The following is a 25027-nucleotide window of genomic DNA, read 5'->3' as shown; positions in this document are numbered from 1 at the left end:
GTTAAACCAAACCAGAAGTGATAGCCAGATTTTCCAGTGATTTTTTGGGACTTAGTTAATCTGTAGAAAACTGATCCTTCTTGTCTTTGAGCCTTTGAGCACTATGCCAAACCCATTCTCCCATAAAGGCATAAAAGGACATCCTTCCCTATCTCTAGCCACTCACTCTCTGCAACAGCAACTTCTTAGATGGGGGCACAGTACTCAAACAAGGGGAACAGGAGGTAGGGATCAAACAAGCCCAGGCATCACTGTACATTCTCAACATGCCCTACTCACCCAGATCTGCAGAGATTTGTTCTATTAGGGCTGACTTCACAACAGCAACAACTACTCATTCGAGTTGGCTTTGGAAGAATGTGACAGACTTCTTACACTGAAACCTGTATTCAAAGTATTACTTTGGTTTCACATACCAGGTCTCGGGTGGTTTGGAAATCTGCAAAGATCAGACAGTCTCTGCTGGAGGAGGGATGCTCAGGATGGAAAAGCTGAGGCACAAATCTCCATCCATGCTGATTCTCTTCATTGTAATGAAAAGGAGCAAAAATACAAAAGGGAAAGCAGAACACATTTCTTTTTATAAAGGATAGAGGAGCCCTGGCTGTGTGGTGCTCAGTGCTCACCTTAAAACCTGCCAGAGGATTCACACAGGCTTCTAGGCAGACCTTGTACCTTGCCCTGCATCTGTCCTGCTGCAGCTCGGCTTACATAGTGGTTATGCCTACATGAGTTGCACCTTTAATGTGATGTGGGTCTGACCCAGAGAAAATATCCTCTACTCAAAGCTTCCTGGCTGTTCACCCCCTACTTGTTATGCCATGGGAAACTCAAACCTCAAAGCAGCCATAGTCCAGCTGGGCTTTACCAACATGTGTAAGGACTGTGTAGACACACCACTTCTAAGAAGAGCTGCCTGTATTGCACAGCCAACGCATTAGCTGGATGTGGGCAAAGGAATAACAGAGTACAGGGGTTGCTATGCCTTCAGAGAGTGCTGGCCTAAAGGGTCACACCAAGGTGAACTTCCTTGTCACCTTAAGGAACAGCACTGCTGATGGTGGCTCCCCAGTGCTGGTGGACCTCTCTGAAGCCCAAGAGGGCAGATCTAAGCTCCTGCTGCGCTCTTGTGATTTGTATGTAAATCAGCAAGACCGGCTACAGCTTTGCCTCCAAAGTAAGGGACATGGGCTACTGGATTATGAAAAAGCACAAGTCCTGCTAAGACCTTCCTCTAGTGACTAGAGGGCCTGCTGAGAGCCTCTTCTCCCATTCATCCCTCCAGCTGAAGCAGCGGTAAGCAAATCACTACTGTCAAGGCTGAGGGGATGAAAACAATGGGAAGGAAATTCAGACAGTGTAGGGAGGTGAAAAGAATGAACTTTAAACCCTCTCTCCTGCTTCACCAGGTCCAGCCCTTCCTGCTGAAGACCTTGCTCTGAGCTGCAGGACAAAGATGGGAATTTGCTTTTTGTTCCTCTTCCTCCTGAGCACCTCCCTGGCATGCGAGCTGCACCTGGCATTTCAGAAGCTGCCCCATCACTAAGCCAGCTGCTGGATCCTGGAAGGCAGATGCTCTGAGGCTGGGGGTCCTCCCAGCAAAAGAACCACCTTCCCCTTCTTTGCATACATCTGGTACTGCTGGTACCAGACACCAGCACAGGCACTGGCATTATGAGGGCTACAGTCAGAAGAAGAGAGAGGGTCTCAAGACAGAAGTAGTCTTGTCTTCCATTCACAAACTGCTCCTGGCGCTGCCCAAAATCTCAATGGATTTGCACACAGACAGCTTCTGCCAGCAAAGCCAAGCAAGGAGTTATCTGCCCCGTGCTCTCCTGTGCCTAGTGCATCAGGAGCTCTGCACAAAGGACCCTGGGTTCACACTTCTGTATCATCAATGCTTCCATCCCTTGCCAGTAACACACCTTCTCGAGCAAATTCTTTGCAGCAATCCTGCTAGAGCTCTTGACGGCTCCAAATTCCTGCTAAAATTTTCAGCCTTTAACAACTTTAATTTGCAGTGGTCCCTGGAGAGGCCTGACATGCCCTTCTAGCAGGAGCTGCTTGTGGATGGGCATTCGTTGTCTTTATATCACTTGGTTTGTTTATTTTTTTCTCTTTCATTCACTTTATAAACTGTCTTTATCTCAGCCAATGGGTTTTCTCACTTTTGCTTTTCCTGCTCTCTCACCTATCCTGCTGGAGGAGGGGAAGTGACTGGGTGCTTGGCTTCTGGTTGGGGTCAACCCACCACACTATACAAGGCAAACCCACCCTTTCAGAGTCCACCAACAGCAACAAATGCAGATGCCTGAGTAGGGCTGTTCTTCCAGGCACAGAGGCACACACATGTACATAACAGGACAAAGCATGTTTTTACAGGGGGTAAAAAAGTAAATAAAAGATACCCAAAGGTCTGGGTGGGGTACCACATTACCCTTTTTAACTGCTTTGTTACTACGATCAGTTGAAGTGGCATTCTCACTTGACACAAGAGACTGTTCTCCCAGGCCTCCTGCAAAGGAAAAAAGAGCAGAGACGTCTGGTGAGTTGGCTGGCAGAGCTCTGATGTGGAAAGGACAGCAGCTATCAGTGATGCCATTTGGGGGTTTGCTGGCCACAGAAACTGTCTGGTTTCCCTGTACAGGGAGCAGGGATTAAATGCCTGATAAGGCTGTCCTCTTTTCCTGGATTTGTTCCTAGCCAGCAGTGACACCATTACCATCCCATTCCTTAGTTTCTGCATATGCTGAATAGGCAGAAAGTCTCTTCTAGGGAAGGCTAATTTCATGGAGATTTGCTGAGAACAGGAACTATACAAGGATGGTAGCAATAGTAATTACCACTATTAAATCTCAAATTAAAAAAGGGACACTGTCAAGGCAAATAATGATCTACATTCATACAAGTACACTCTTATCAACTCAATACATCTGGCCTGAATTCATTTTAATCTGAAAATAAAAGTCCTTCTCTGTGATGTTAATACATACTGGCTACCAAAGCAGGAAGAACTGCGTTGTTAGTCCCTGGATATTTCTTGTCCTTCATCCAGCACCGAATACCCCTCTCTTTTGGAACAGCCAGGCACACAGAGGTCCCCAGCTTGACTATGGACATGGCTTCCTCCAGCTCAGTCACCAAAACAAAACTGGTTTGTCCCACTCTGAGTGCCTTCCTGCCTGGCTTTCCTATGTCCTCGTGGAAAACCAACCCATGATGTCACTGTGATGCACAAGACACAAACAAGCTGGGGGAGGGATTTGACTGCTTAATGTCACAGCTATTGGGCACAGAAGCCATAGCAGTTCCATGGCGTCTTTGTACCAGCACTGTGCCTAACCTTCTCTTTTCTTCCAGAGGGCACTGCTGCTCCCTCTCCCCACCAGTGAAATCACACTGCTAGGGTCCCGTCTATAGTCCCTACCAGTCTTTTACCACTAAGGTACTGCAGTACTTGTCAATAGACCAGTACTCGATTTTAGTTTTTTTGGATTTTATGATGTAAAAATAGGATCTTCCTTCAATACTGTACCCATTCTGCCACAGAAAAATATTTAAAATGTCATCCCCTTCCAGAAACTGAGTAGAACAAATAACATCTTGTTCACACTTCCGTTTCAAAGGAAACCTGGGCAGCAAGCCACTGAACAGCCACAGACCCAACACGGAAAACCAACTACAATCTCTTTGTCAGGGAAGCTCTCCATGGTCACTGTAGTAGGAAGGAAAACTCAAAAATGGTGCCTAGGGTGAGTGAGCACAACACATGAGACAGTAAGATGTATAACACATGAGACAGTAAGAAATAAAACTGGCACTGACTACATTTCAGCCTTAAGAAGGTGGTGCTGATATGACCACTGTTATCTCTCTTCCTCCTTCCCTAACTTGGTATCGTGAATCCTCTGAGCAGAACGGAGGCCAAATGAGCTGATCTCTGTAAAGGTGTTAGCAAAAGCAAGTTTATGCGTCTTGGTGGCAAGGTAAAGCACGAAGAGCATGATAAACCACCACATGCAGAAAGGAAGATACTGTTATAGTCGTGCAGCACTGCTGGATGTGGTGTGGACACTTCCAAGATGTCTCACTTTCAAGACAGCTGGACACATTCCAGGCATTGAACCAGCCTTGCTTTGCCAGCTAGAAAACTCTCCTTTGCTGTGTAACTGGTTTCTTTCAAATCCTTCTCCAGCCACTCCAAGAGGTAAAAGGTACATGCCTGACATCTTGGAGAAGGACTGAAAGGATCAAATCTCCAACTATTATAACTAATCAGAATATCATGTAAGTGATGATGAAAGACAGCAACAAAATGAGCCAGAATAAAATAAAATGCCCAGACTGTCAGCTGGCTATAGGTTAGGGCTTCCTGGTCCAAGAGACATAGTAAATCAGGGGATTGTCTCCCAAAGGAAGTGCCATAGTTTAACAGAGCTCGACTGGACAAAAGCCACTAGATGTGTGAACAGAAACAAGCCTGATTCAACAAGATGGATTGCTCTGAACTCTATCACTCCTTTCGAGTCTCAATGTCCCATCCTAAGATTTCCCTTTGTTTTCTTTCATGCCCAGACCTCGTCACTTCCTTAAGCCCAAGCTCAACAAAAGTTCCTCTTCTCAGTTAAATTTTACATCCCCAGGACTTCTCATCCCCCCCAGCCCCCCTGAAGTATGCTATTCTTCACACAATATCCCATTCCATTTAAAGGAAACCCCAACTAGCCATTCATCACCAGAATTATTAAGGCATGCAGTCTTTGCTGAGGCAAAGGATAATTTTGTATTTCTAAATAAATGCAGCTTGCTTCCAGTCACAAACAGATTGCTTCTTAATTGAACTTGGGAGGTGAATTATATGGTGAATTAGGGAAAAAGAACAACTCTGTATTTAGTGAATTGTTCTCCTAAGAAGGAGCTGTATGGGATTGAATTGCAAATGATGGCACCAAACCCTAGAGCCGGGCCCCTCTCCTGTGCCCGAGCTGCTGACCTCTGCCGTGCCGCAGTGCCATTTGCGCACACTGCTTTTCCAAGCTGGGAGCACATTCTTTCCCAGAGATCAGTGCAGGCCTTGGTTTCTTATGCAAAGAAGAAGTTTGAATAAACTAGTGTGACTAATGAAATCTACAACATCTTTGCATATTTTGTCTTATTGTAGCTGATGAAAAGGGAGAGCACTACACAAAGGCCAGATATGGGTGTGTAGATATACCGGATATTTTCAAACATTACTAATCTCACTCATAGACACAGGGAGCACCCACAGCCTTCTCTCCCATAAGGGTGTTTTGGAATCAAACATGAAAAGTTTGGAAGATCCTGTTCTGATTCACTTGAGCTTTTAGATGTTTCCTATCATCATGATGCCTAAACATATTCCAAAGTTTAAAGTGACTTGACAGACATTTAGTCCTATTCTGACTTTTTCCAAGAGAGGACTAATGCCGGATCCTAGAAAAACAGAGATAAGTAACTGATATGCCATAATAAATAAATAAGGAAGCCAAGAAATGCACCTTGTATCTGAAAGCAGCTGCATATAGGTTATAGACAATGTGCAGATCCTGTTGCCCCTTTAACACGTTCCTGAAGTTGTACCTCTCTGTTGGACTACTCTGTCACATCCAAGAGCAGAGCATATTCCAGTGTTACTGCTCCAGAGCATGAAATGCCCATGCATGTATTGAAGCCCATTATCATTGGCAACACTGAAGAGGAGAAGGGAGATTTTGGGTTGACATTGTGCTCTCTGGAAAGCCAATGAAAGCAGGCTTGGTCTACCACTTACAGCAATCTGCAAAATAGGATTGACCTTTCTGTTTTAATGGATATCCAGCAGTTAACAAGCCCCCCAGGATCACTTTCATCCTTAGTACTTCCCACGGGCTGCTGTGCTAGACTAGCCCTCACCTTTCTTCAGCCTGACTGTCTGCTTCTCCCACTACCAGGGACGATACACCATTTGGTAGATCAGGCTTCCATGCAGAGAGTTGTACTGGATCTCCTAAGCTCTTTTAACCCCCACATTTTTGCAATTTAATCCTTGTCCTGCTTAACAGCTACAACCCCAGTAGGACACTGCTTGACTCCTTAACTAGATAACTTAGTTTCTATACATGACCTGGCAGAGACACACAAGAGATTCTCTGCCCAGGCTGAGAATATTTTATCTTCTACCTACAGTGCACTTGTACAACAACTTGTTTTTCTGTTTCTCACAGACCAGCACTGCCAAGGGAGCTTGGCTGACTGAAAGAAAAGTCCAGTAGCTTAAATGCACCACAAATCTGAGATAAATCCACCATGCCTGCAACCATGGCTGAAGAACAGGTGCTTTTCAAAAAAAAAAAAAAAAAGTTGTTTTCAGGAACTAGAGAGGCAGCCTGAGGTGGTAAATAAGGGCCCAATGAAGCAGAAATCAGCAGGCTGGGGCATTGTTGGGAAGAAAGCAGTTTATCCCACTCTTCCAGGAGAGGAAAATAAAAATCCAATTTTGTTAAAAGAAGTACAAGTTGTTCAGCTGAAACCAAAATAAAGGACAACATATTAAGAGAGACAGAGTGCACAAGGCATGCCATCAAAACTGTACTGTTTGCAGCTCCCTTGTACCCCACTAGCACAGGGCAGAAGATGTACAACCTGAGGAAAGAGCAGAAAGCAGAATCCATTCAGTACCCATAATTCCCACAAGAGAGGGTGGGACTTGGAGAGTTAGTAATATATCAGACTCGAAAATCTGTCTTCTACAAGATGGAACTTAGGGTTGAAGGTATTTATTGCTGTGCATTTTCTGCCTTTTTTTTTAAGGCTAGGTAGTCTGAACTACCAAAGAGGGGCAGTCAGATCCTTTGTTAACTAAAGCTTCTGTGCTTGCTTCCACTTGCTTATGGACCACAAGGGCCTTCTTGTCTGAAAAAAGAAGAGGAAAGCCAGGCAAAGCATCCAAGAAGCCCAGTGGTGAATTAGGATGCACGTAGTAGGCCTAGAAATACCTACCACCCTTCTGTTGAGTCCCTCTAAGGTTGAGAAGTAGCTGACTTCTGAAATATTTTAGCACCACCTGTCTTCTAGCTTTTATCTGAAAACACTACTTTGGGGTAAGATGAGTTACTCAATCAAAAGCAAGAAAAAACATCAGTCTACCCTGAGATATGCCAAGTTTCATTTTCAAATGATGCCTATCTAGAATTTGAGTCTAAAACCCAACTAACTGACAACAGGAATTGTAGTTGTCTGAACAATTGCAGTTTGAGAACATAGAATATTCCTACATGAGAAGTTGGATGGGATGAAACTTCCTCTTTTTCCCAATTTGTAAAATTTCACATTAAAATCAAAATCACTTTCAGAATAGGTCCAAGCCATGACAAGTTTTCCTCTCCAGACCAGAAAAGAATCTCTTCATGTTCATTGGGTTTTCCCTTCCCTTTCCCTGGTTGCTGTCCACACAGGGAAAGGGTTCCACAGCTGAACTTTGAAGGTAGCTACCACCCATACGTTCATCACCTTTGTTGAGTACAAAGGAGTCCACAGTGAGCACTGGGACTTTGCCAGATTTTCCCATTTTTCTTATTTAACAGAGAATAACTTGGCTGTGCACATAATTATTTGCTCTCAGGTGGATTGAACCACACCAAGACTTTTTCTAATATATCTTATTGTGGACGAAAGGCCATTTCAGAAAGGGAGACAACCCAGTGATAAAAAAATACATTTTAAAAATTGGTAACCATTTCACCTCCCCTACCTAAGCCTTAGAACACCCTGCTTTCATAGTCTCATTCAATATATATGTTAGTCACAACCCACAGTTTAGAGACTGGATTTCGAACAGAGACTGCAATGTAGCATCAACAAAACAAAGTAGTGCAGGTAACGTTAAACACTCATCACTGTTCAGAGTTTCAGTTCTAGTGAACTCTGTCATATTATGACCACCAGAAAAGTTTCTGGAAGAACATGATAAGCCAAACGATGTTACATACAGCTTTTTAACTTCCTCATTAACCAGTGGTCAAAAACTGTTTAGCATAGAAAAAACTTTATTGCACTGGATTTTTCTAACCACAGAAAAAGTGATGATTTTATTAAAACAAGTTCTTCTGGGAAAATGCATTCAGAATGCAGAACAGATGTTTCCCAGAGCTGGTGGAGAGCCTATAGCAAAAACCTTTCATAAACCCCTGGGCCCTGGAGATCTGAGTAAATGATTTGAGATATATCCTTCAGCGTTTCCTGTCAGTGGAATAGCTGAAGTTCTCTCAATTTACTTAAAGAAAAATAAATTAAAGAAGGGAAGAATTCTGAACCCCAAATTCCCTGCAGGAATCTGTTTTTTATATTCAGAGTAAGCTGACTGGCTGCAATAACTCAGGAGAGTCCCAAGGTCCAGAGGCTTGACAGGCAGATGTGTCATCTCCACATCAGCTGCAAATGCTTGTACAGGGAAGGACACTGGCCTCCCAGGGAAGTTCATGAGAAGAGGAAGGTGACACAGCTAAGCAAACGCAGGGTTGCCACAGACACGAGCTGTAAAGCACTCAATGGACCAGGCCCTTCTGCTGGCCAGCCATGTTTGGAGTGGCACAGCAGGCAGAGTAGAAGTGCAGGAAGCACCACTTCCCAACATGCTGTGTTTTCTCTGTGCACTCCCTGCTCTTCTGGAAGTGGCAGCATCACTTTTATACTGTGATGCATCTTGTTTTTAAAGAAGGCACTTCAAGAAAGGGGACAACCTCTCCACCAACCTTTCAGCTGAGAGTTAATGCTTAAGGGGAGCAATGCTCTCGAGACAAGGAAGGACTGAGAAGACCAAAAGGGGCCTTTTCCTCTGGGCTGTAACAATCACCTCTGCTCCCTAGGGTAAAAAGACAGAAAAATGAGAGATAAAAGAAAGAAAAAAAGTTACCCACAACCTGTGTCATCTCAGTGATTTCTTTCATGAGAAAGAGTCCTTCAAGTACAGCACTTTTACTGAGGCAAGGGAAAATCAAAAGCTAAAATGAGTATACAAGTACTTTGGCCATGTGCATATCGCTACTGTTTGGTCAGGTCCCCACACACAGTGTAAGACTTTTCCCCTCCCAGCATATCAAACGAGTAGTGCATAGCACCAGCTACCCCCAGCCCCTTGCACTTGACTTCTTGTCACTCTGATGGATTGAGATCTATTCCTAAGAGATGTCTGCCTCACCACTACATTCCTCTCAATTCACAATAATCATCTCCCCTCCTTATCTCTCTTTTGAAAAGAAAGAAAAACAAGTGAACTTGCAGGCAATAAGGAAACTGTAAGAGCTGGTTTAGGTTTGCCCATTACTATCCTAGCAGGCAGTACCAATCTCCTGGCCCCCCTCAGCTGACATCCCTTTCCTTCTGACCTGCACAGTCTACTGCCCCACTCCAGCTGTGGGCAACCAGGGAGAGCCCAGGGCTCTGTGCAGCCCAGCCAGATCGCTCCTCCCATTCAGCCTTCCTAATCCTCTTGTTTTTCCCCTACCTTGTTTATACTGGATAAAAATTAACTCAAAATGAAAACACTACACTGGAAGCTAAATTACGTTTGAATGCAATTAAAACTCCTTCCATGGAGAGTGTGTTGTGCCAGAATCGAGACCTTTCTTCCAGTTCGCTTTCTGCCTAGATGTTCAGACACTCACAGTCCTGGAGCTTCTTGGAGAATTTTTGGTGCCTTCTTACACCCCAGGAGCCTGCACCAGGTTTAACAGGCAGTTGAGCAGCCTAAGTAGATATAGCTGAGACATCCCATCTGCTTGGTTACCTATCAGCTCCGTCATAGCTCAAAACAACTGCCAAATCAGGGAAGTTGAGGCATGTGCCAGCACTGAGACAGGACAAGTGGGACTTGAAAAGCTTTGGAAGCACAAGCCAAATGTGGCCACTCTTAGGTAACCTTGGGCCATAACCTTCCCCAAGGTCCCAACTCCTTGATGAAACAGATGCCCGAATCATTTACTGTCATTAAAAGAGCCCGGGGAAGCTGGGGAATAAGTGGTAGAGATACTTTCCTCACTGCAGTGAGCTGCCCCCTGACAGCTGCTGGCAGAGGCACTGCCCTGTCCATCCCAGGGACAGCTGCAGTCTGTGGGGCACTCAGGTCTCAAACCCACTCTGCCACAAACTGACTCCAAGATTCAGCAACACCAACAACTGAAGAAAAAGATTGGCTAATCCCCTCCCTAACAGAGCCTGATGCACCTCACACTCCCTTTTCCTCTCTAGGAAGTGGAACAGCAAGATAATTTGAATATTTCCTTTTGCTTCTGATCTTTGCCCTGGAGAAACTTGTTACCCATTCCCCAGGGCTGTCCAAGTCACCATCTGGCCTCAGAACTACAACAGCAAACACAGTACAGTGTTCCAACCTAAAACTAATTTGCTTTCTTTCCCCACTTGACAGCTGAATAAATACTTTGTCCTCACCATTTGAAAAGGGGAGCCGCAGCAAAGGGTTTTTGTCCACTGCAGCTACAAGCATCAGCCTTCTCTCCAAATTAGGCCTGAACAAGTAGGCTCAAAGTGAACACATTTATTTCACAAATGTAACCCCTTTCTGTTCAGAATCAACCTCGAGCAGTTTACAGCTTCTAATTTATTTGTTGTTTGCTATTGTCCATCAAGCCATTTTGGCAACCAGTTGCTTCTTGGAACTTCCAGTCATTTTTCTGACTGGAGTAAGCTGCTTTTATTTTGTGGGCATGGCAACATCCCTGCTTGAAAGGAGAGAGCCTGAGGATCAAGGCATCCCAGCCAGTCTTGCCAAGTGACCCTCCTGCAGTGACTGCTCTCAGAACTTATTAGATCCTACTCTTTCACTGACCATTTCTGCCTCCAAAGTCATATGCCTAAAACACTCTCAGAAATGATAAGACAGCTTATGCAGTTGAGGCAAATTCAATTTTTCATTTGAGAAAATATTCAAGGAAATTAGGCATTTGCCCAGCTCTGAAGCAAATGCATGATCAAGTCAATTCCACAGTTATTGGCTAAGTACTGTCAAATTCCACAATTAGGGTAATGGATTAAACTTTCAGTGTAATTTCCATATGGATAAACTGATCTCCTCAAGTACATTTGCCCATGTGTTCCCTGCATCACAGTTAATTAATATAAAGCTGTTTAATAACCTCCACTTAAACACAAAAGACCATTCAGACTCTTCTGGCATCAGTAAAAGGAACAGCCTCCAAGTGTGTTACACCAGCTGTATACAAGAGCGAAAGAAAATTTAATTAAGAGCGATCAAGAGCACGACAGTTGCAAACAGAAATCAGATGTTATAAACGCTACATGGTGACTACCCCAGCTCCTGAAAGAGTTAATAATGCCAGCCAGCACCAGCTTCCAGGTGGTTGAGATACTCCTAAAAGACAATTTTGGGGATGGGGAAAGTGGTGGAGCTAAAAGCCAGACCCAGGCAAAGTCAGACAGGGAGCAGCGGGGATTCAGCATCATCTGTGCAGCAACACTGCTGCAGCTATGCCCAAAGCTGATGGTGGCACCACATTGAATAGGAAGAAACCATAGACACAGGCTGTTTGGAAGAAGCTTCAACCATGACATCAAGAGATATCGTTTCTGCAGATGTCTTTGGGTGATTAAAGAATGTTAATTGCTCATTAATAAAATCCATGCTGTTTAATTTCTGAAGTGCAGCATTTGACAAGAGTGATGCTGAGTTACTTGTCTTCCTGGCTGATATCTGAAAGAATCTAAAGTTTCCACTAAGGATGAGTAAGCCGCAGAGTTTGAAATAGGTGGGGATTTTTGTTACAATGGAAAAAGTTTTATTGCTTGGATGGATTAATTTGAGCAGTATTACAGAGTTCATAAAACCGTTTTAAAAACCCTATGTAAGGCTGAACATTGACTGCACAGCAGAAATCAAACCACTTATTTTGACAGGTGGAAGGCCACCATCCAGAAAACTTGATTTCAGGGAACAGTGAATTTACAAAACAAACTTTGTGGTGCATGTGACCAGCTTTCATAGGGAACCTAGGCAAGAGGAAAAACAACATCTTACTCTACGGGGAATGCAGAGCAAGTAGTAGGGCTGTGTCATTCAGGTTGTACTCTGCCCATTCAGGTGTATTTAACACTTATTGCTTGGGACTGTCTTTACCCCAACCTGCAGGACCTTTATCACAAGCAAAGGGGAAAAAGGAGATAGACTTCGTCTCCCTGCTTGTCACAAGCCAAGTCTGGAACACCACAGCCAACTGTGTGAAGGAATACTGCAAGGAGGTCTGTCCTCTTTGCACGTACACGTCCCACGCTTTGGCATCTTGACTTGATCACCTTCTCTCCTCTCCTACTGTCAGGCACCAGACTGGCAGATTCTATTCCTATGACTAGCAAAACTGCATCCCTAATATCAGCAATTAGAGAGAAAAATCCTTCTCAATATTTTCCAGTAAGGACTTCAAGCTGTCACTCAGGAATCCAAAAAGAAAAGCATTTGGAGTGAAAACATCAGACCTAAAGATTAGCATTTTCTAGCAGGAGAGTCTTAACTACAGGGAGAATTAGAAGGTTCATCAGCCCAGGGTCATGGGACTTCTAGGTAGGTATCTCTATGCTGGAGAAAATCAGGCAGGTCTGAAAAGGTTGCAAATAGGATTGTAAGACTCTGGGCTAGGATTAAAAAAGCACAGTATCTGCTTTTCTGCAAAGAGAAGATTCATGCAGAAGGCTTTCATTGCACAGAAATGTTCATTTGGGACAGAGAGTAACTCAGAAAAGCAGTGTGAACAAGAGCACTCAGTCCTAAAGGACTTACACAGTTCTTTCAAAGGGGAGCTCCTGCCTTGCCTTAGCAAACTGCAGAACTGTGGGAAATTCATTTCATGGTTGTCTGCTCTAGTAAAACCTCTGATTGAATGGACTCAAAAAGGTAAACATTTGGGCTAGTCATAGGAAAATCATTTGGTGCAGCAACCAAACCTCAGCATCAGGCCAGGCATTAGGCACCTACCTTTCCACTCTTGAGGCTCCTCTTCCTGTTAAGAAGCTGCATGGATTGCAAAGAGACATCCCTAGAGTGCACATCACATGTTGTGGAATACTGAAGGGAAGTATGGAAACAGATGGACAGAGCCCTCAGACAGGTCTGTTGGAACAAAGATGTTCCTCTACCCACACAGGAGGAAGCAACCTTCACTTAAGATTTCCCAGTGGAAGAGCAGATCTCTGCAGGGAGTTCACAGATGTGGGTTATGTTACCTCACATACATAGTTATTTGTGTTGCTCCTGGCCAATTATAGCCAATACAGCTCAGATTAAGTTAACACAATCCATAGATTTGCTCTAAGTCTAAATGAATTAAAGACTGGGGCCCAAGCAGCCCTAAATTCTATGATTCTAAAATTCTGCAAAATCCACTAGTGCTGAAGTCCACCCCTTCTACCCTGAACCAACTGTCGCTACAGTAGAGCACCAAATATGAGTTACAAGGGGAAAAACAGCTGACTTTGGCATGCAAGTGCCAAGTCAGTCGAATTTAAGTCTCACCTTTGAATCCATAAATCAGATCTTTTCTGGAATCTCAGTCAGTCATGGTCTAAAATCCCTGGATTTTGCACTCTTCAAAAAGTGCATTTTGCACTAAATTAAATTTCATTAGAAAAACTTCAGTAGCATCAAAGAGGACTCAAATGAAATTTGCAACACTACTACTGGCCACAGCCCCTATATTGAGCAACTGCTCACCAAGTGAAACAGCAGAAGCCCTGCTTGTGACTGCCACTACCACCTTAACTATTCCACTAGAGAAGTCTTACTCTCCACCAAAGCTAAGCAGCACAACTCTTAGCAGGAGAGCTGTACTCCAGCCCCCTGTCCTGCAAGTAATCCCAGCTTACATGGTAATCAATGCCTTGCCTCAATAATGCAACCAGAGTCAGTGATCTTAGGCATCTTAAAACAAGCAAAAGTAAAGCATCTTCTTGCAGAAGGGTCCTCATGCAGATGTGGAGAAGCAGCAGAGTAGCTGTCTGCATTTTCACAGTACACTCAAGAACAGCAGAGCTGTTGCAAACAAAGCAACTCCCTGTTCTTATTAGGACGAGGTTTAATGCAGAACTCTGGTTGGTCTCATTTGCCAGAGAATTATTTGCATGAATTTGCTGTCAGAACCTCCAGTCTCCTGATTTCAGTAAAAAGCCTGCGTTCAAATATATTCCACTCCCAGCTGCACTGTTATCTGAAGTATTACTCACTCTAGTTAGCAGAGGTGCTCTGTAAATCTCTCCCGACAGTCATTTGTGGCAGTGTGAAAGCCTCATCAAGGCCTTCAAGCCATGAGCCTGAAAACCTCTCAGGATGAGAAGTAAAGAAAACCTGTTTTGACTGTTCTTGAAAAGCATTCTTGGCGGCAGTGGCATGCAGAGTCAGCTCCTCAGCAGCAAGCCCAGCACAGCATGGCATCAGTGAGGGCAGCCAGACTCCCCTGGCTTCTGATCTGCTGCTGCCAAACCCTGAAGAGACAAACTTGCCTTTCTCACTCACAGAGGTGCCTTTCAGGACTATAAACTGTCTCTGTGATACAAAAATCAGGAAAAGAGGTAATATATCAGAAAAGTCCTCTTAGTCCCTAAAATGCCCGTAAAGACTTAAATTAAGCCAGTTAGTATTGAACAGGCACATACTTCCCACAGACATGGCAAGAAATAAGGTCGTCTTCTGTGGCTAATGCTTCAGCAGATAATCAACATGCACCAGTGGACTCATTTGGGTCCAAAAGAGGTGTGACACTGTGCAGTTTTCCACCCTGCCTGTGGATTCTCTTTTTTCCCATTGCAGTAGAGGAGTCCTCAAAGCTTTCAGTCAAGTTTCTTCTAAACTAAAATTATATTGTAAAAGCCAATATTTTCACCGATGTTTTAGAAAAAAAACAAACTATGAGAAACTTTTCAAAACTGAAAGCTTTTTTGAAAAGCCTTTTATCAAAGTGATTAGGAGTTGGTGATGCATGGGCTTGCTGAGATAGCACTCACTGGCAGATCTCCAGGTACCGGATTCATTTCATTATGTTTTGAAGCATTACTGTTTCTCCATGGGGCCAAATCCTAAAGGTATCCATTTCAACACCACTGCATGAGAACACCTGATTTTCATAGTAAACATAACATCTAAACTTAATCCCACAGAAACAGAGATAGAGAGGCAGCTTAAAGATTTTAAATGCAAAGTAAGACTTTCATTTTAACAATGTTCCTCATTGTTTCTCCCTTCTTCTAGCTGCAAAACATTTTTAAGGGGGGGAGGAGAACTTCCCTGTTTGGCAGATTTTATATGGCATTACAGATGGTAATAACAGGATGAGCAAGTGAATTGGAGGGGATACTTTGGTCTGCAGAATCTCTCATAATATAAAGCAACACATAAAAAGATTAGAGGGAATTCTCTGAGTTTAGGAGATTCAAAGGAGAACAGCCAACGAGGGGAAAAATATTTCTGGTTTAGAAAATTAGATCAATCTTATCTCAACTCAAAGGAAGTTCAAATGTGCAACTTCTAAACAGTCCTTTTGCCAGATCACTAATGAGTGTAAAACTAAGCTTCAGGTAAAACAGCTGAGAGCGAGAGACCTGTGGAAAGGAGCACAGAAGTCATATAATTGGAATGATCTAAAATTGGGTTGGAGGACAGCACTTTGGAATAAACTTTCAGAGAAATCATGAAAGGGTCTGAACAAGAAATTAACTAGTTGGTAGCTCTGAGCCCTCTTAGAAGAGCATATATCCTGGCATTGACTCAAAGTTACTTTGCACTGCATGCTAATACTCTCTACTCACACAGCTCAGGGTTTTAACCATTAAAATCAAACATTAAAATCAAAAACTACTTGGATTAAATGGGTACACTGAGCTGTAGACCACTACCACGCCTACCTTTCCCTCAACAGGATCTGAAGAAAACTCCACTTTTATAACTGTACCAGAGAAAGATGTTTGCACACAAGATGCTATTGCCAAGCCTTCTGCAGTTTTCAGCTGCTCAACCTGTACTCTTCCACAGAAATTCTTGGAAAGGAAGCTTCTTTGGAGTAGATGAGACTGCTTATTCTTGTCATATGCTGACATGAATAAGGACTATCAAGTTATATGCTGCACTCCAGAAGGTTTTAAGTACATAACACAAATTATTAAATCCCTGTGCAGTGTCGATTCCCTATGTGACCACTCACACAAAAGAGTCCAGACATACCAGACAGAGATATCCAGCTAATGCCAAAGAGGAACATCATTGCTGAAGTACTGAAGCAAGGTACCAAGGAGACAGCCACCTCTAACCATAAAGTCTACATGAGCAGTCTTCGAGGGGATTGCCAGAGAGCTCTGAGCCAGCATCTCTCAGAGGGGAGGAACCAGGACCCTGCTCTATGACTTCACCAGGAAGAAAGTGCTATTTGGTTCATTGCTCTCAGATACCAGGAATAAAACACTAGTGCCAACATTTGCGAAGAAAATGCTTGGAAACACTGAACTTCAAGGCATCCCGCTCACAAGCAGCCTCTCAAATTTTCAGGGTCTGAAAAGCAACTACGGCATTTCTGCAAGCAGGAAATTAATGGAGGAAACAAGCCTGGAGCACACTCATACTGTGAAACTCACGATGGAGATTTGTGGCAGAACCCAAATACTCCTCAGATTCCCTGCTCCTCTCTTTAAAGGACCCAGGGAAGTACCTAGCTATTTTCTAGACAATGACTAGAAGGTGGTGATGAAGGGGAAAACTTGAAACATCTGACAGTCTCAGCCCTTACCAGCCAAGGCAAAGCTTTCACTAAGGCAGATGCACATCAGCTGGATCCAGAGAAGAACCAAGTGCCCCATTACCCCTGAATACATGGGAACCTCACTCTTCCTCCAGAGCCTGACAGCTGCAGATGCTCCACACAAGCTATTAGGGTGTATACCTATAAATAACCCAACAGTATCAAATGGCACAATTTTTACTCCTCCTCCCAGCTGAACATCATTTTCTGGGAACAAGGAAGCAACACAGGGCAAGAAGAATGCCTGGCTAATAGCATGTTCAGAACTGCAACTCCCAGATACGAAGTGCCTGTGTGTCTGTATCTACGTATTAAGTACTTCCTCCGCTATACAACTAATCCGATTAACAGCTTTAGGAAACTCTGAAATGTTATAATTCAAGGGGTTCCATTCATAAAAGGTCTTAGGCTGTTTCTGTACAGAGGTTGCATTCTTCCCACTGGAAATAAAGCAGAGAGCAGGATTTTCTCCCAGGGAAGAATGAATCCCAAACCCCACCACGTTAAAGTAGACCACCCTCTTACAATTCACATGAGTGTCAAGCAAGCCCCACAAGAGAAGGATCAGCCCCTCCTGCCCCTGCAGAGAGCCCCTCACAAGGCAGGTGAACACAGAGATCCCTCTGTGTGTGCTCTGCAGAAAGCATCACAGACACAGGGGCTGTCCATTTGTCAGCTTGCAGTCCAAGGGTACAAAGGAAGCCTGCCAGAGATGAGGACAGGGGCAAGTGACTGACATGACATCTCCATTCACCTAATGCAAAGCACTGTATGATGCACCAGCAGAAAGTGTGAAGAAGAGTCTAATCCAACCACACAACATGAGCCGTGGCTGTAAGAGACCAATGGCTGCATTACATGATACAGATGTGAGTTATAAAATTCAGTTCATTTTCCAGATGGCATGGGTCTGGCACCAGTGCCAAGTAAAAGAAATGTGCTTGATATGACAACTAAAAAAGTTACCAGAGAAAACTGATACAGTCAGACATCATCTGGCTTTGCTTCCCCAGAAGTGTCCCCATCTAACTTCAGGAACTGACAAAAGGATGTGGAAGAGATGAATGCTGTCTGTCCCACTCAGTTAGTCCTCATTTTCTGATTGATCTTCTGCTCTGAAGGCAACCTACTCCTAATAACCTATCACCTGACCATGTGTCACAGCCCAAAACATGACATAAGTGGGCTAAGTGACATGATAATGCAGGAAAATGGCATTTCCAGGGAGCTATCCATAATCTGAAGAACAGGACAGCCCTCCTCTGCCAATAGTTTCAGCACCTGCATGAGTTTAATCAGTTACATCAACATCTAAAGTATGCCTGTGTTGGATGTGTCATCTTTCACAGGCATCCCAACAGGAAGCTGGAGCACTCATCCCCACAACAGGACCTACACAGTGCTTAGATGCTCTGAAGCCAAAGACAGGCAGTCACAAGGAAACAGTACCAGCCACCAGTGCTTACAAATGATATATGAGCTGAATTGCACAGGGGACAGGTGAACACACAATTTCACTGATTTCTGCCTCTACCCAAGCTTTCACCCTAGTTGCTAACCCAGAGGCAGAACATCAAAGACAGAAAAGAAGTTTGTCCTGACCTGCTCTGTCTCCAGTCCCTCTGGTATCTCTCAGAGATCAGATTCCCAGCAATTTCTCTCTTGCAGCGTTAAGTGGAGTAGAGGCAACAGTATTGTGGGGAACCCTCTGAACCCACTGCAGAACATTTCAGGGACTGCTAGAGCTGGAGTCCAGTCAGAGCTCCTGAGTCAAGAAACAACTTTGGTCTGGCACAAGGCTGAGCATACGTAAGAGTTGTGTAGGGGGGCAGCATAAGCATATACTTTACAGAAAATCAACACAACCGTTTACCTATTTCAATTAGAATACCACTTCAAGGGCAGTCTGTACACTAGACTGCAGTGGGTTTTACCCAAGGTAGATAGCTGAAAAAATGTGTTATTCCATTAAGATCATATAGTGAAAGAAAAAGAAGGAGCACACTAAGAGTCAAAACTCCTGCTACACTGTGTAGCCCAACTTCAAACACAGTTCCTTTCAAGCTGGCAAAAAGGTAGTTCCTCATAGAAAGAGTAACTACTCTGTAAATTTGAAAATCTTCTCCCACAGACAGGATAGGATTTGGCTACATCAAATTGTGACTTGTGTTTTATTTAACAAAGTTCAGAGTTGGATGTCACCCTCAGTGCCATAACGAAGCTCTGCATGCACCGCCTGGGCCATGGGAACAGGCATCACAAACGGAATGGAAGCCCTCCCTCCCTAAGGACAAAACCAGGTGAAAGAAGGCATTGCCCCAGGGCTGCCCTTACCTGAAGTGTGTCTTGCATTGCCATCTGAGTGCTTTGTTAAGTCAACAGTTCTGTCTATTTGAAACAGCTTCAGATCATCTTCATCTAAAGCGATATCTCCCCAAAAGGCAGCTGGAGAGGAAAAAAAGCGCAATTAGTTTAGTTTTTATTTTGGAAGGAAAGTACAATTCCCAGGGGGCCTGTAACGCACCTAAAAGGCAATGACTTCATGGACCAGAAAAAGGTCATACACTGCTGCAGAGTGGACACTGGTGGTATCCAAATGACAGCGCTTAATTTACAATGTAGATCCACCAAGATGAGAAGATTAACTGAGATTCCTTGTGTCACTTGTTATAGGTCTGACTCTCAGCCAGGTGGTGGTGTTCACTCTTGATTAAAGCCTACAGAAGGTTTGGCACCGGCATTGTCCTAGTTCCTGTGAAGGAACTAGCTAAGTCACAGCTCAGATCCTGCCTGAGATGTTGCACCCGCACCATTCCCTTGCTAACAATGTGCATAAGATGGGAGGACAGCAGTGAAGCACTCAAGCTCAGCAGTGTATATCTAAAGGCTACAGCCTTCAGGACCCCACACACGCAGTTAGCACCCAGACACACTGCATTGGTCTCAATCCAAGCTGAGAGCCAGCCTACCATTTCCACTTCACTGGAAAAACACCCTTGTGGATTAATTACCCATATTTAAACTTGCAGAGTTTTTAATTTTGTAAAAATATTTGAATTTCGGCCAGAAGTCAGGAAAATAAGGTAAACAAGCTGATAACTTGACATTCATAGCTCAGAGAAACAGACTAGAAATCATTTGAGTGGAAAAAATTATATCCCTGGAATATCCTGACTGAGTTGATGCTGCACAGTGTATAGTTACCATTTTGGGAATTTGAACAAAATAAACACAGGCAATGAGGCAGTTGACCAAGCAAAACAGATCTTTGAGAGATAAAAAACAGATTACAAAGAGAGCTGTTGAAACTCAGAAAAGAAGTTTGTATAGGCTGATGAAAAATAAGAAAAATCAGAGCAAATTAACAGATGATACAGTTCAAGAGAACTCAGACAAGGAATAACACCAAGTCACTGTCTGCAACAGTGACCAGATTTGATGAAATTGCTTTTTTTTTCTCTTGTTAAGACAAAAACATTTATGTTACTTGAGGGGAAAAAAATCCCACTGCTACACTACCAACATCACTGATCAAAGCACGTTAGGCCTGAGAAACCAATGTATTTTGCTGATCATCTCACTTTATTGCCAAGACCAAATGGAATACAGACCTTTGCCTGAATATCAGAAATCTGCAATCAGATTTCTGGTATTCAGTGGCAACTGAATAATGAAAAGTTAACTCAGAGTTTTCTCTGACACAACATGGTGCTGGTTCTGATGTGGCACTTGCTTCCTCTATTCTGCATCTCAGCACCTCAGTCAGCACAACATTTGCCAATGTCACTGATCTGGGATGTGGGCGTGGCAAGAATTCTTTGCCTGCTGCCTACTACAAGCAGCAGAGTCCTGGCATGAGCAGAGGGTGACTCTGCTGCTTCTCCCTTTCCCAGGACAAAGCTGTCTCCCAGCAACCTGGCCACAGCAGGGGGATGGGAGACAGCCGAAGAAGAGGCTGGCTCCAGCTCTTTGGCTGGGTCTCCTTAACAGTGCTACCAAAACCCAGCTCCAGGAGAGGACACAGTTAGTGTAGACAAACCTGTACAGAGACTGACATCAGTTATAACTAGGGGAGAACCTCTGTTTGCTACACGAACACAGAACTCAGGCTCTCCTCAACTTCTGGGCAATCCAAGCCCTCACACAGAGCATAGAATTTAAAACACTGTCAGATCTCCATCAGGTAACAAGTCTACGAGCACAGCCAAACATCCCAAGCTGATTGGGAATGGTCAGTGGAAAAAAAGCAGTGACATAGGCTCCAATTTGAAGAGAAGACATTTTATCCATCCAGAGAAATTACTTGCTCAGGACAATGTGGCAGTCAAGAGGCAGAGATGCAAATGGCACCCCATGCCATCCAATTCCCTCTCCAGCCACCCTTGGTAAGTCATTACTATACTGGCCAACTACCACCCCCATTCCCTACCCTCCCGTCAAACCTACCATTCCATTTCAGCCCCAAACTATTGCCACTACCCTGGGCTCTCTGGGGCTCTTTTCCATTAGTACCACAGTCTGTTTCTCAGGCCAAGGCAGCCCATGCCAAAGCACATCTTTCAGGGCAAGCCTGCAGCGTGGATTTACATCAGCAGAATTGTTATGTTTTCCTTCCAATGGAAGGCAGTAGTTTTCTCCCAGCCCTAGCAAAGGAATCTCTTTCTGTTACAAAGCCATACATCATCCTGAAAGATAGCCCACTACAAAAGCTGAATTTCCCTAGCATTTATTTCCAGCTCTCTGCAGTCCCAGCGTGCTCCAGGGGAACCATGATTTATCACAGTCCCCAACCAGCTGAACAACTTTCCATACTGGAAGTCCCGGCTGAGAATGCTCCGCTGCAACTTCTCCTGTGCTGTCAAAGGCCCCTTCCTAAAGACACAAGCCTGAAAGCCTGCCTCCATCCCGATGGAGCTGTCCCACAGGAAAGCACAAGTACTTTATTTTAAAAGGTCACAAGTTCAGAGACTGCTGGCAAATGAAGCATCTCAAATCTTCCCTTCTGATTTCCTTTACCAAGATCTCCTTTTTAATTTAATGTGGGAGGATTTCCAAAAAAAAAAAAACAAAAACCAACCAAACAAAAAAATTTAAATCTCCAAACAGCAGGCTAACAAGCTTGGAAACCAGTATTTCTCTTGGCAGAGCTCTGCAGTGTACACCCAGGTGCAAACTCTTAAGACAGTGCAATAGCATGCCAGCTTTTCTTTGAGAAGATGCTTTAATAGCTCTGGATAGTAAGAATAGAGCAGCTCTTACTGAGGTTGATGGAATCAATATGAGAGAGTTTGATTCTATGCTAGACTGGTAACCTGCACCAACCACCTGAATGCTTAACCTCACCACCTCCCAGGATATGCAATTGGACAGTGTTTGTCTGCTAGGGCAAAGGGGAAAGACGACTGTGTTTGACAAACAAATTCTGCACCCAAATGAAAAAAGTAGCCTGGCAAGCTGACTGTGTTTTCAGCACATTTCTCCCCCAGGAAAACAGTCCACATGCTGATGTATGAATTGTGTGCTGAGCACAGAGGTTCCATGACGCCAGGAGAGTATGGCAGATGGCACTGGGAAGAACACCTCCTTCTGGGCAGAGGACAAGCTCAACAGTTTCTCCAGGTGCTCCCCCCACATAGGGCCCAAAACCACCAATGTCTTCGCAGTTCTCATCTTCTACAGTAACATTCTGGGGAGTCCCCAGCAATGTGACAGCACACACTGTCTTCTTTCTAAAAACTTCACTGCTCTTCCCTGCAAATCACCTCCAATCTGTTCCTCCCCCCCCAACACCCCCAAACAATTTCCTTCTCCTATTCCAGCCACCAAGCTGGAGCAAAATTTTCATCCATTTGCCTGCCATGATCTCTTGCCAGGAAGCCCCTATTCCAGCATGAGTGTAGGCTACAGATTTCCCCTGATGACAGAGATCAACAAAGCAGTCACCCTCTGCATGTTATGGAAGACCCCTGCAATTTTCTCTGTAGTGCCCATCAGGACCAGATGTGACAGAGACTGACCAGAAAGAGAGGCCTTGGAAACAGGTATACCTGCCTGCCAGGAAAGCTCCCTCCATCCCACTCCACCTCAAACACAGACTCTTTCGCTTACTGAAGCTTTCATTAAGAAATGGCAGGTTTTAGGTGCTGAATGGGATCTGAACCTGGATTGAAGACTATGTCTTCCACCCTCAGCCAAAGGGGTCCTCTTTCTGTACGGCCACACTAAGTTGTGTAAGTGACCAGCTCAAGGACCTTGTCTGAATTTGCAGCTGGCTGGCACAGCTCACACTGACAGACTTCCTTTCGGTTCTTCTAATACAGCTCTAACACAGTTATGCTGCTCTTGCTGAGCAGGTGTCCCACAGTGCAGTACAGCAATAGGCATGGAAAACAAAGAGCAATGTGAACCTAAGTAGATGCTTCAGAATTGTTTCGTCAGTACTCACAACTTAAATTCAGTTTTCACTTGTGTTCACAACCTCTGTATGTAGATGATACCTGGGTCCCTAAGCAGAGGTACCTCATGACTACTTGTACCAGTACAGACTGTAGTGGGTTGACCCTGGCTGGACATCAGGCACCCACCAAAGCTGCTCCCTCACTCCCCTCTGCAACTGGACAAAGGAGAGAAAATATAACAAAGGGTTCATGGGTTGAGATAAGGGCCAGGAGAGAACACTCACTGATTACTGTCACAGGCAAAACAGACTTGAATTGGGAATATTAATTAAATTTCTTACTGACAAAAATCAGAGCAGAATAATGAGAAGTAAAATCTTGAAAACAACTTCCCCCCAACCCCTCCCTCTTTCCCAAGTTCTACCTCCTCCCCCCCCAGCAGCACAGGGAGAAGGGGAATGGGAGTTACGGTCAGTTCATCACAGATTGTTTTTGCTGCTGCTCAGAGAGAGGAGTCCTTCCCCTGCTCCAGCATGGGGTCCCTCCCACGGGAGACAGTCCTTCACAAACTTCTCTAATGTGAGTCCATCCCATGGGCAACAATTCTTCACAAACTGCTGCAATGTGGGTGCCTTTCCATGGGGTGTATTCAGGCACAGACTGCTCCAGCAGGGGTCCCCCACATGGCCACAAGTCCTGCCAGGTTTCTGGCTCCTCTCTCCATAGGTCAGCAGGTCCCGGCTCCAGCATGAGCCTCCCACAGGGTCACAGCCTCCTTTGAGCATCCACCTGCTCTGGCGTGTACTCCTCCACGGGCTGCAGGTGAATCTCTGCACCCCGATGGTCCTCCATGGGCTGCAGGGGCACAGCTGCTTCGCCATGGTCTGCACCACAGGCTGCAGGGGAATCTCAGCTCCAGGGTCTGGAGCACCCCCTCCCCCTCCTTCTCCACTGACCTTGGTGTCTACGCTGTTGTTCACATGTTCTCACTCTGCTCTTCTCTGGCTGCAATTTTCATCTGCACAATAACTTTTTTTCCCTTTCTTAAGTATGTTATCACAGAGGTGTTACTGTCATTCCTGATGGGCTCGGCCTTGGCCAGCAGGAGGTCCGTTCTGGAGCCAGCTGGCATTGGCTCTACCAGATATGGGCAAAGCTTCTGGCAGCTTGTCATAGAAGCCACCCCTGTAGCCCCCTGCTACCAAAACCTGGCCACAGAAACCCAATGCAAAAATACACAAGGAAGAAGTGTTTGCACTATTAACCTTGACATCTCCAGTTCTGTAAGCATCAACAGATGCCACTACCAGGTAACCGACAGAGCCTGCCTGCCTCAGACTCGGCTGTGTCACCCAAGTGATGAGCCACACTATCTTTTTGGGTCTCACAGTGCAAGTGAAGGATGTGCTCTGAACCCACCTGTGAGATCAGTCTCACATGTATTTGTAAGGCACAGTGTCTATCCCCACCCAGATCTCTGCTCTCCATCATCTACATTATGAAAAGATCCTAGGACACCAGTTAGTTCCTTTTGTTCTAGAATTGACTGTGCCATATCCAAACAGTATAAGGGAAAAACAACATCCCTCCCACCTGAGCAACATGAGCTACTGGCAAGGAGTGTTGGTCATATGTGGACACAGTAACACATGCCACCTCCTGGCAAACAGCAATATGACTATTCATGTGCTGGCAAAACCACACCAGGTTATTTTTTACTATTTTCTGATGCTTCCCAACCAGACAGGTCTGAGTGCTGTGTGATTTAATTTTCAGGGCTGGCCACACTCTGCAGTTTAACAATAAGAAAATAAATCAACAGAT

At 44.6% G+C, this 25027-nt stretch overlaps 1 protein-coding gene across 1 annotated transcript in view; it reads right to left on the bottom strand.

Moving 5' to 3' along the window:
- The window catches only part of TLL2 (tolloid like 2), a 90894-nt gene that overhangs the window by 37284 nt on the left and 28583 nt on the right, over positions 1-25027 (bottom strand). The window contains exons 2-3 of the mRNA XM_027719388.2: positions 19140-19250; positions 2438-2515 (exon numbers count right to left, since the gene is read on the bottom strand). Of these exons, the coding sequence (XP_027575189.1) occupies positions 2438-2515; positions 19140-19250 (189 nt within the window). The remainder of the gene's footprint in view (positions 1-2437; positions 2516-19139; positions 19251-25027) is intronic.

The sequence above is a fragment of the Pipra filicauda genome, unplaced genomic scaffold, assembly GCF_003945595.2.
Source record: "Pipra filicauda isolate LSUMZ 115617 unplaced genomic scaffold, ASM394559v2 scaffold96_size2947999_pilon, whole genome shotgun sequence".
In the NCBI taxonomy this organism is placed as follows: Eukaryota; Metazoa; Chordata; class Aves; order Passeriformes; family Pipridae; genus Pipra; species Pipra filicauda.
The sequence above is the reverse complement of the archived record's forward strand: the minus strand, read 5'-3'. Positions and strand labels throughout refer to the sequence as shown.